Source organism: Stigmatopora argus, chromosome 21, assembly GCF_051989625.1.
Source record: "Stigmatopora argus isolate UIUO_Sarg chromosome 21, RoL_Sarg_1.0, whole genome shotgun sequence".
NCBI classification, from domain to species: domain Eukaryota; kingdom Metazoa; phylum Chordata; class Actinopteri; order Syngnathiformes; family Syngnathidae; genus Stigmatopora; species Stigmatopora argus.
This window is the reverse complement of record NC_135407.1, coordinates 6280556-6292772: the sequence shown is the minus strand read 5'-3', so window position 1 is coordinate 6292772 and position 12217 is coordinate 6280556. Positions and strand designations below refer to the sequence as shown.

The following is a 12217-nucleotide window of genomic DNA, read 5'->3' as shown; positions in this document are numbered from 1 at the left end:
AGCAGCTGCCAGTTGACCGTTCTCCTCACGTCATTATTGCCTTCCTCTTGCTTGATCATACCCACGATCCACTGGGAGCTTTTGCGCGTACTTGATTTGGGGTGCCGTGTCACGATGCCACGGCCGCAGAAAAAAAGCTTTCAATGGTCCTCACTTCCCCTTCCTGTGAGGTGACATTTTCTTTTGGATGATTCATCAATGACTCTTATGGTAAGACAGGGTTTTATATATACACAATTGCACATGTCAGGAAACCAGTATTAGTGAGCAGATAGAGGCCTTTTCACCCGTGTAAAAAGAAAAAAGGAGAGTACTGCGCAAATAAAATAGGGTGGCAATATTTAGGTTTATTTTTGGGGGATGATTGGCATGTATAACACCAAATTACAGTTGTCTGCTCAAAGGTCTCAACAGAAGCGCACAAGACAATCAATCATAAATTAGGAAAACAAAAGAGAGCAGCCATCAAGTGTTTCTCAAGTCTCATGACACCGCAATCCTTTCTTTTGACACAACGAGAGGCAAACAAACGTGTATTGCATTCCGAACAAACGCACAACCTTAATAACCTTTATCGCGTTTCCAGGACGATCACCTCTACGAAGAGTACTCGTATTCGTCTGCGCTGCGCCGTCCAAAGTCCATCCAGCCCGTGTAGTCGCGGTCCGCTATCCGATGACCGACGCCGTTTCTGCCGTTGACTGGCGAATTGCGACGAACGGAACCCCCTAAAAAAATGCCAAGAACCATTCAATGCTAATCCAACCGCTCAATGTTAAGCACGTCATGAGTGAAACATGATAGCTGACGAACTCTCTGTTTTGGAGTGAGTTGAGGAACTCCACTCAGACTAAATTAGACCGCAGCAGTCATCTAGAATGTGGATTGTGCGCTTGTATCAGAGAAACTATATCTAAGATTGCGAGCATCTTAAAAAGTTGCTGCCCTGCACTGGTTGTCTTTATTTATTTTTATCAGCAAGTCAAGCAGCACTTGTGCAGGCGGAGATGCCACTTTCACCCCCCACCCACATCTTCCCTCCTACGCACCGTGCGTGCGCACACCCGAGACACACAAAGCAGAACCTTTCGAGTTCCCTGGTGGGCCGAGACGATTGGCCGCAGAAGGCTCGACAACGACACCTCCCACACCCGACGCAAAGCGAACAGCGCGGAACACGACTTGGCGCACCCAGAGTGGCGTATTAACCTGCCATGTTGTGCCTTCCTTCAAAAAAAAGTGGCATGCAAAAGTGATTTCCCTACATTTGTGCCTGAGGACTTGGGTGCAATATCTCATCTCATTTTCTGAACCGCATTAGGTTAAATAGATATTATATCCCTTGCTGTTGCTTGTTATCAAGTTAGACTATGAATACTTTAAGGATGAGAGAAAATATTGGAAAAAAAAAGAATGGCTGCCACAAACATGATTATATACCTTGTTATTTATAAAAAAAATATATTTTCAGTTTTTTTTTCTATAAATAGATTTTGGGAGGTTTCATGTAAGAAAAGAAAAGAAAACAGACCTAAATGGAATTTTAAATGAATAAAAATGGGCTGGTAATAGGCTTAAAAAGCGGATTTGGACCATTAAAAGTCAACAGGCAAAATAGTTGTCGACTAATTTGATGACCAATGGGTAAAGAGGTAAGCTTTAAGTTGTACTTTAGGTTCATCAATTCATTGAACATTTCTAGAATTTCATGAACTGAATCCAGCATAACTATAAATACATTTTATCTACAAAAACTAGTGTTGTTACCTCTTTAAAAAGGATTTAAAAAAACATTTAATGCTGCTTTCTTCCAGGTAGGAAACATTTTCTTGGCCCTCAACATCGGTGCAGCACCTATTTTTTGCTGAATTCAAATCAATGCGGATTGCACGAAATAAGCCGCAGACGGCGAGGGCGCGGAGTGGCCGGAAGACTCCAATAAAGGCACTTTGGGACCACAAAAGCTTTCCAGATCCACTCATTTGTTTTACAAAGCTGCCATGCACTGGAGCTAATAATTAGTGAGAGTGATGTCGGGTGGGTGAGAGGGTGACAAGACGAGAGCACTCGTCTCCAGTAATGAGCGCCATGTTGTTGGCGAGGACGACGCCGAGGACGACGACGCACCTTTCCTGGAGGACATAAGTCTGGCCAGCAGCTCACTGAGGTCGGCGTCCTCCTGGGACGGGGTCAGCGCTTGGAGCTGGGGGGCGGAGCGCCTGTGTCGGAGATGGGGCTCCCCCAAAGCGTGGGCTGCGCACACGCACGGGAGCCGAGGTCACGTTGCCGCGACGGGGGTTCGACGAGAGGCGGCCGCCCTACCTTCCTCGGAGGGGGAACGGCGCTCCCGCTCCCCGAGGCGGGAGGGGAAGGGGAGCCCCCACGAGCTTGTGCACAGGACCACCAGAACCAAACACGCGCTCAGCCCCGTAGACATCTGCGGCATAGGGGGGGAAAAGTTACAAATGCTTGTATTCGCTTTACGGAGTCAAGCAAGTGTACAGAAATTCAAACAGGATATTTTATTTTAACCTCCGTGTTGTGGTACCGTAAAAAACAAAAAAACAAGACAAATGTAAGAAAGTCATCCGAATGTTGAAAAAGAAATGGATTTTTTTTAAAAAATATCTTACCTTGAGGAATGAGGTTTGGTTCGTTCGTTTGAGGGAACGGGAGGGAGGAGGGCTCTTGTCTTCGCTCGGTGCCAACGATGCTCCTTTTATACTCTCTCTCCGTGTGTGCGCGCGATGATGCGTGTGTGGTCGCGGTCGGTTCTGGATTCCCCGATCTTCTTGCGTGTATTTGTTCTTCAACGGAGGCATCTTGTCCACGTGGATTTTCGGCCAAAGTGCTATTTTGCTGTAAAACTCATCAAAAACACAACTTTTGCTGGTTAGTTTATACAAAAAGCAGTTCAGTTCAAATATCTTGGCCAAACCTTTCTTCTGGAAATGACGTGCCGTGGCCCGATTTCGATATTGGAAATGTAGCAGCGACCATTCTCATCAATGACTTCAAACTCAAAAAATAAACATTTTACAACCCAATCTTCCCCCCCCCGATTCCGATCTGCTAAAAACGCAGCGATCGCGCCCAATTTCCAATCGAAGACATTCCTAGTCCAAATACAGAAACCATATCAAACAACAAGTTGTATTTTCGAAAGAACGACTGGTAAACGATTCCGTTGCGATAACTAGAAAAACAAAGTCTTCTGAAGCAAATGTCAAAACCACTAACGTCAGTCTAGCAAACAAGCGTTTGAACTAAAGTCCTGATCTCGGTTGACGTGGCTCCAAACGAGACACCATCCCTGCTCGGCCACGCGGGATTAACCCGACCCATCAATCAAACGCCCGGCAGCAAATCTCAAGGCCTCCAATCGATGGCTATCGATCAACGCTCGCCACTTCGGGTTTTTACGAACAAAGCAAACAACCTGATGCGTGGGATTAGCGGCATCTTCCTGGCCAAGATAAGGCGTATCTCATCTCATCATGGCACACGTTTTCTGGGGGGGTCGAGAAAAAAAAAGACTTTCAAAACAAATATCCAATCTTTCAGTGTTGTTCAACGTTTCAGACAATTTGCTAGCTGTGACGAAATTAGCATGCAGCGACCTGTCGAGCGAACTTAAAACCGACTATGAAATCAAAGGAGAGGATTCCATTCAAGTTTGGTCAGCTGTAGCGGCGCGTCGCGCCCGCGAGCGCGTTAAAAAAAAGAGGTCGTGATCGACCTCGGTTACAAACATTATAGTTGTCCGATGGGGATTGTGAAAATATCGTTTTTATCCGCAGCGGCCGACAAGCGCTAAGGAAGTGCCCGAGAACTTCCACAATCATGGCGTTGCTTACAAACCTGCTGAGATGTTGCCTCCGAATGGAATTCATAATCCAAAAAACGGGAGGACATCTGCATTTTCTTTGGGATTTCCAATCATTTGAATCCCTAAATTAAAAAAAATATTAAAAACACAATCCAATCTGACTGGGCATTTGTACCTAATGTTTTGACCAACGATTGTACCCGCTTTTAGTGTGCTTTCATCCTCATAAACCACCGTTACACGTTTTCCTCTCTCGCTATTTGGCTTGATTTTTTTTTTAAACGCTAGCAGCGAGCAGCACACGGCGGGATACGGAGGTTGAAGGTTAAACGCTCATTTGAAACGTCTAATTGGCTGCAGAGAGAGAACCCTCACACCAACTCTGCTCATAAAGAGAAACGTCCAGAGACCCCTTAACCCAAGCAATTTGCTACAGCTTTAATATAGAGCCTGAGTAAACATACTAAATAATGCACACATCTATTAAAGTATTTGTCACAGCGATGGCATCTCAAAGGACCGTTTGAGCATAAGGTCTACGGGAAGGTGTGTACGTGTTTGTGTGTGTGTGTAGCTCAGCGTGAACTTGTCACTTCGAACGTTGCATACAGCACGTCCATCTGTTAGCGAGCTATAAGAAGAATATCTCGTGCGTGGATTATAAAGGTGCGACAGGCACTCCGTGTTCATGTTTCATTTCATGTTCTCACATGGAAAAATGTTCCTCTAAACCAGTGGTCTCCAAACTATTCCACAAAGGGCCACAGTGGGTGCGGGTTTTCATTCCAACCCATAAAGAGGACACCTTTTCACCAATCTAGTGTCCTACAAGTGCAATCGGTGGATTGCAGTCAGGTGCTTCTTGTTTTCTGCTGAAATCTCATTGGTCCAACTGTTTATGCTAGACCGGTTGGAAGAAAAACCTGCACCCACACTGGCCCTCGAGGACCAGTTTGGGGACCCCTGCTCTAAACCACAAATTCAGTTTTTTTTTTAAATACAGTGAGACAAGCTGACAGGTTGAGGCCACGTTTACGCGACCTTGATCTGCAGCAAAAAAGGCAAAAGGGCGTGTGGAGGTTATTTTAATTTGACGTACACAAAGGCTAAAGTGTGTAAAAGTTCAATAGATTTCCCTAAAATATATACATTTAGTCCTGCCTCTGCTATTTGAAGCATCTTCAAGTAAGGCGTGCTTGACGAACACCCGAGCACAACCGTAAAAAAAAAAGTCCACTCCCAATTTAAGAAGCGCACTCGTCGCGATGACGAAAGATGGCGTCGCAAGCTCTACAGTCCCATGAATAGGGAAATATGGCGCTCTAACGCAATTTTTAAATAAACTAAACTACAGCACGTATATCAAACTCACCAACTCATTTCCACACACTCACCATGAATACTAAAAATGGATGTTACAGAGTTTTTAAACCAGGGGTGTCAAACTTGGGTTGGTTCGCGGGCCGCATTAACGTCAACTCCATTTCATGTGGGTCGCTGGACCATTTTAGATCTAATATTTAGATTTATTTTTTATTTTTTTTAAATTGGATTAAAAGAACTGGATCAAAAGCCCTCAATATTCCGTTTTTTTTATAGATCCAAAACAATGTTCATTTCAGCTTTTTTTCTTAGTATGAGAACATTTCTTTTAATCATCTTTTTCATTTCAAATGGAAACAAAATATATTTTTTAATTATGTTCAATATTAAAGTGGAAAACGGAAAATATCTATATATTTATTTTTAGATTTTACAAAATGCTTTTTGAACTAAAAACACAAAAGAAAAAAATTGGATTAAAAAAGTGCAATGATTGATTTTAAAAAGGGGAAAATCAGGAAATATAATATAAATCTATAATCTTCATTTGAATTTGATCCTAAAACAGAAAGTCGGCAGTCATGATTTACTTTCTCGGGCCGCACAAAATGATGCGGTGGGCCAGATTTGGCCCCTGGGCCACCACTTTGACACCTGTGCTTTAAACAGATTGAAAAGCGGCAGCCCAATCCTCCCACGGTGTGCGTGAGCACCTTCGCGGCAAGGTAAGGATGAAGTGGAAAATGTTATGAGAATAGCTCCAGGGTCACTTAGGAAAACCAGTCATGTGGCGTGCCTACCTGCTGGAGTGAAGGCTGTATTTTCTCGAGAAGTCTCGGAGCCATCGCTCAGTAATTAAGGCCCAAAGTTTGGCCGCGCTGGAAATCAGAGCTCCCGTCGAGGGTCAATATTATCGACTGGCCTTAATTAAGTGGTGGTCTCCGCGAGCTTTCGGCGCCTCCGATCTCCACGAGGGGCCTCGCGCTGGCGGTGTTTGATTGCACTTTGAAACGGTGACGCTACGGCGGAAAGCTCACGTTTCACTTGCTAATACCGAGTGAATTGACAAATAATGCACGTTTGTTTTTCCGCGTAAAGGCATCGCTGACTAGCATTCTAGAAAATATCACTATTACGTGGAGGCCAATATGAATTATTCAATGAGTGCAGCACAAAAATAAGGTTGCAAACAAGTAACATTTTAAAATATGCTTCTCATAAATAAACTAAACCAAATAAATTGAGCTCTTGATGTCTTTTTTTTACTTTTATTTTTGGTTCTGTTACACTGGTGTAAATATATACGCTAGCTCAGCCCTCCCAGTCAAAATGGATTGGACGTCAATCGCCTTCAATGACCACCAATGACTTCAAAATGTATTTAAAAAACCCCTCATCTAACAGCGGCGACCTCTGACCTTAACGCACGGTACTTCATTTCAATTTAGGCTTTTTACTTTATCGGCTTCCGTCTGCCTTTTTTTCCACTTTTCCAATCCTCCAATATAAAATTTACTACGCTGATTAAGCACATAATTGTCCTATGGGATTAAATACATTTCAAGAAAATACGTTTTGCATGCGAGGTATTGTTGGAGTGATTATATTTGATTTTGCTCTAATGTAAACATAAAGTTTAGTTACATCTACTCATCCCTGGAGGTTTTCCGGTTCGCATGCACAATGCTTTTCAGTTTGCCGCGACCATTCCGAGTGACGAATGGCGGCGGCGATGCCTTGCAATCGATGCGTCTTTGACAGTTAGTTAGCCAAGACACATGAGCATAAAGATGAATGACCTGAATGCACCTCTTCGCCTTTGTTATTAAAATGATCCATAAATGCAACCGCAATTTTTTGTCAACGACAAACATGGAAAAACGTGGAAATGTAACGTTGTGGCTAGTGAGAGCGCATGTGTATTTTGTTTTGGCGAGCGAGAGTGGACTCGGTACCTCTTAGACATTACAGTATGAGCGCAAATATTTCTTACATCCAATTAGGCTGATGAGGCTTCATTAAATAGCTATGCCTCCCAATTAAAGGCTTTTTTGACGCTTGTGCGGACACACAACGGTCAAAACAATCTTTGAAATTTTCGTCTCTACGCACAATGTAGATTCCTCCCAAAAAGGAGTGCTTTGACTGTCAGCATTTCAGAGGCGTATAAATGCATCATTTGATTTTTATTGGTCCGGACCAACATATAATGCATATTTTTTTGGTTTGGTGCTACTCCTATTCACATTGCAATTTTTACAAGAATGACAGGATGGGATACGTGTGCAAACATTGGATAAAACGGTCTGCGCGCGGCAAAATACGGGAGGAATAAAGTCATAAAAATGCTAAACATTATAAATCCAAAGTCATTTTTTCCAGCATTATTTTGTTAGCTTTTTCCTAAACATCAAGTAATTATTCCGTCTCCTCATTGTTTTCGCGTTAGCCTTTTTTGGCTTTAGTTTGAACCGAACGAGGCAGGTGGGAATACGACCTTAGCGTGTGGTTTTTGTATGCACCTGATAGTAACACTCAAGTGTAGCCGCTATACGTGATGGTCGTGTTGAATTATAAATGATGCGGCCTTGTGGGCGTCTGTGCAAACTGCATTTTTGGTGTCGATTCTGCCCGCCAGGACTGACGAGGAATCGACCGACGCATGAGGGAAGAGGGCATACAGGCAAAAAAAAAAAGTATTTTTCTTGTGCTGAATTTGGGGTTGACGGGCGAAAGCCAAAAGTGTATAATTATTCCAAGCAAGTGATGGTCTGATGGCAGGCTGTGATTGTGATGTAACATGACTGCTGGACTGTTTAGCCTCATTTGAATAAGCGTTTAAAGTGTCTGACACCTACGTGGCCGCATCAATTAACGTCCTTCATCTGCTCGCCACGCAGCAGGCTTTTTTAACGCAACTTTCTAGTATATGTCTTGGGTCTGAGTGAGGTTTGACGGCCTTTTGGACTGCAGGGATGAGGGCGATGCAGGGGCGGACATTAAGGGGGTGCTGGCAGTTACTGGGGGTCTGATTTTAAAGCGCATTATCACCTAATGTGCAACAATTAGCCAACCAGAAGTCAATGGAAAAGCCCTCGGCAAAAACTAGCCTGGTTGGAAAAGTAAATGAGCCTGATGAGGGATGACACAAAAGTTAGCCACGCTACCGTGACAAATGCGAGCGCGAGCACGCACACACACACACACACACACACACACACACACACACACACACACACACAAACAAACAAACACACACATGCATGCGCACGGACAGTCGGTATGCATTCCGCTCGTGCCTGTGACTGAATTTTGATGAAAACGCTTTATTTGCGTCTGGCTAAGCAGATGGGGCCTGCAGAGTGTGTGTCTCCGAGCACCTGTTCCCATATTAAGGGTCTTTAAGGACGTCTGTCTAATTGTCCCTCAAGTCCTAAGGCTTCCGAAATGCAGACGGATTTGGTCCGCGCTGACATGGGCTTGGAAATGAGGCAGAAGCTCAGGTCGTGAGACTCAAAAGAATGACGCATCTGTCTACTATTTGATGAGGAAATGATCATATTTTTTTTTAACATGCAATTGGTACTTCAACATCGTGAGTGAACAAGAATAAAAATGCAGGCCGTGACGTCAAGAGACATCAAAAATAGGCAAGCGTCCGTGGATACACTTTTGAAGTTCTACTATTAACTCGGGGAGTACTTCACGGAATTGGATAGATTGGACTTCACTGAGACAATCAATCTGTAAAATAAACCCCCATTACCCCATTTTGAAGCCAGAGTCACTAACTAGACGTGATCTAAGCAAAGGTAGGCCTTTACATCGGGTGAGTTTCATTGCCGTTTCAGTGCACTTTGCAACAAATTCAATCATTTAACGACTTCCTCTTCAATTTTGTATTCCAACTCGTCACATGTTAATGTCAACGAGTCTCGCCCACTGTTTCCCATTTAGTCAAACATGACAAAAATGACTTGTATCACGCAGTTTTGTACTGAGTCTTTCTTTTTAACACAATTCTATCATTTAATTAGGGGTGAAAATAGCAAAGCTAAATGTAATACCACCAAGAATGAGCCCATTTTTATTCTTACGGTAAATTCCTGCGTACTACTTATTCTATACAGCAACGACTTGATTCATTATACAATATCCTTCTTTAGCTGCGGACATAGCAAGCATTGATGTATTTTTAATGCGGCTACTTTGTTACTTTGATTCCATTTCCCCCCACTGCAGCCATTTTAACCATCATAAAAGTGCAGAAAATATGTTTTTTATTACGGAGCCCAAAAATCCTATTGAACAATAACACGTAGACGGACACGCTTCATAAAAGATCCTTACGTTATCCGTCACCACCCCTAACTCGAACCCTATTAAGCACCATCCAAGCTGTATTACAATACATTTGCTGCCATTGACGACAACAGAGGTCAGTGAAAAACACACTGGCCTGCCCATTACAAAAATGAATCTTCAAGTAATCATTCCAGTACAGTCACTCACGTCTTAACTCCACATCTATCGGCCTATTTTTCGGGAAAAGTCAAATATTTATCAGAGGGTGTCGGGGAGAAGCGCCCGTCGCTCTCCATTTACGTCCGCCTTGGGACGTCTCTGCGGTCTTCATTACTCATTTGATTCCTGACGCATTTCAAGCCGAGCCCAGAAGAAGATGCTGGGACTTAAAGGAGAGGGAAATGAAGGCAGATGAAAAGCAGATGATGACTCGCGGAGTCATGGCGTTTAAGAGCGCAAGCGTATTGGACTCGGGATGAAAACGCTCGCCGAGGACCATAAAACGTCTCCGACGGGCGCCTTTCTGGGACGGAGAGTTGGTGGCGGGAGAGATTGGAGCTCTTCAGATGAGTTAAGAAGCAAGAAAGAAGAGGGAAAGTGTCAAATGTCCCTGAGAGAGCATCAGTCATCGCTGTCGACTTTGTGCATTTCTAACGCGGCTATTTCATCTTCTGTTTGATGGCCTCTCAAATTGCACCCAAATCCCGACTGATGTTTTTCCACATTCGGTCCTGGACGTTTTCAACACATACTGACGGAAAGAGAAACTTATTCTTGTTTTTTTTCTGAAAGCACAATTAAAATTCACTTGATAAAGAGTGGTGATTAAACCTATGAGTTTTTTTCTTTAGTTGCGATGAAAGGTTTTAAAGCAGGGGTAGGGAACCTATGGCTCAGGAGCCACATGTGACTCTTTTGATGGGTGCATTTGGCTCTTTGCTAACCTGTGAGCTAAAGTATGGAAATCGCTGTTGATAGAACTGAGATATTACATTTAGAACTGCTTTAATCTTCATTTTTTTTGCTTTAATCTTCATCTTTTTTGCAGTAGACTCTTCTGGAATGCATCCTTTCATTGATTAGCAACAGCATAAGAATCTTTTGTTTTTAATTCAGGTTTTTTCCACTTTAAAAGTGGTGAAATTACAAAAAAAAATGAAAAGGAACTCGTTTACATGTATGTATTTTGACTTTTAAATTCGTAGTATGGCTTACAAGGAATAACATTGGAAAATATGAATTGTTTGTGGCTTCTATTCTTTTTAAAGGAAGGCTTGTTTCTTCTAGATTCATTAAAAAGATCGCCAATTGACCACGTGTTTTATTTCATTTCACTTGACTAAGCGGGCGTTTGCCACTTAATCGATGAGCGATCTTTAAGGCCCGTTTGCTTTGTTTAATTGATATTGATGGAATCGTTATCCCAGCAGGGCAATCCGCTGTTATTTCATTATTAGAGCACGTTTTAAATGTTGAGCACAAAGGCGACTCATTAACGGCGGCGCTTTGTGCCAAGGCGCCGGGGGTACGAGACCATGCCGGCTCATTTAACAAGAAAATGATAATATGGCCACATTGGGATCTTGCTTGCTTTTAACGTGGAACAACGACACTGAATGTCTACTAGATATCATAAAGGAGGCTTTTCAGTGGAAAGATGTTCCGTTAATTTAAAAGGGAAATGTACACTACTATTTTTTCAAAATATTGCACAAAAGAATGGAAGCAAATGATGTTATCTTTGGTGATTTGTGCTGTCGAAGCACGTTTGTCCAAACGGGTAAAAACCACAGGGACACATTTGGAGGATGTCAGAGGGCATGCCACAGACGGTAGATTCTTTTTGTTGACGTCTTTTCCACACGGCGAGCGATTGGAATGGCAATTTGGCCGTGTAAATTTTGGGGGTTGAAGACCATGTGGAAATGAGATTGGGAAAAAAAACAAATATTGTTGTAGAACGAGAAATACAATTAGGGCAAAGGGAGTAAATCCATTCATCAATTTTCCTAAAGCGCTCGTGCTCATTAAGATCAAACTGGAGTCGACTTGGAGCTTAAAGCCAAGCACACTTGGGGATGCTTGTAAGCCAATCAGCGTGCAAAAGTATGCATTCACACATTTATAGTTATGGAGAAAACCTGTCCAACTTAGACAATGTTATGCAAGGTTGCTGAATTAAGCAGCTGTTTTCATCCAGAGTAATTCAATGGAGTGGTATACATATATTAATAGGAGAAACTTAGAGTAGGATTTATTTGATTTATACATTAATTGTAGTAGTCCATCTAACGAGTGGATTGATATGTTTGTTGAGAAATATCTAAGTTTGTTCAAAAATATGTGGAAGACATAATATTGAAAGAAGTATTAAAATTCAGATATGAAAATAGAAATGCGTTATTTTTGGTTGTGTTAGCTAGTCTCGGGATTAGATTGTGTCAGGATCAACGTTTTGTTTTTAAACCAATGCATACAAATGAGGTATAATAACGGAAATGGAGAAAAATGCATTATTTTTGGTTGTGTTAGCTTTGAAAATTTTCATTTTGACATGAAAAATAGCGAGAAAAATAGGTAGAAATTGTGGTTGAACACCACAACATGGGGGGATGACGACTACTTTAAATGAAGCTCCCCAATTCACCTTACATTGTTCCCTCCGAAACAATCTTTAGCCTGATGCCACCCTGCCACTTAAAAAAAAGGGGCACATTTGTAAATGCCGAATGGCGAGGACTTGGCAAGTTCAGCGCATTG

General features: G+C 42.5%; 1 protein-coding gene across 1 annotated transcript; it reads right to left on the bottom strand.

The window, feature by feature from the left end:
* Nucleotides 1-327: 327 nt before the first annotated feature.
* On the bottom strand, nucleotides 328-2872 carry LOC144067125 (cholecystokinin-like). Its single transcript, XM_077590636.1, has 4 exons — nucleotides 2634-2872; nucleotides 2323-2437; nucleotides 2128-2253; nucleotides 328-728 (listed from the first exon to the last, which is right to left on the bottom strand). The coding sequence occupies exons 1-4, from the start codon at nucleotides 2820-2822 to the stop codon at nucleotides 598-600; spliced, it is 561 nt and encodes a 186-aa protein (XP_077446762.1). The 5' UTR covers nucleotides 2823-2872; the 3' UTR covers nucleotides 328-597.
* Between the last annotated feature and the right edge of the window lie 9345 nt (nucleotides 2873-12217).

Bases quoted from the DNA above. Each gene is read 5' to 3' on its own strand.
- LOC144067125 (XM_077590636.1), bottom strand. From the start codon at position 2,822: ATGCCTCCGTTGAAGAACAAATACACGCAAGAAGATCGGGGAATCCAG. The intron at 2,254-2,322 runs GTAGGGCGGCCG...GCGTGTGCGCAG, and splicing joins CCGTTCCCCCTCCGAGGAAG to CCCACGCTTTGGGGGAGCCC. The intron at 729-2,127 runs GTGCGTCGTCGT...GCATTTTTTTAG, and splicing joins ACTTATGTCCTCCAGGAAAG to GGGGTTCCGTTCGTCGCAAT.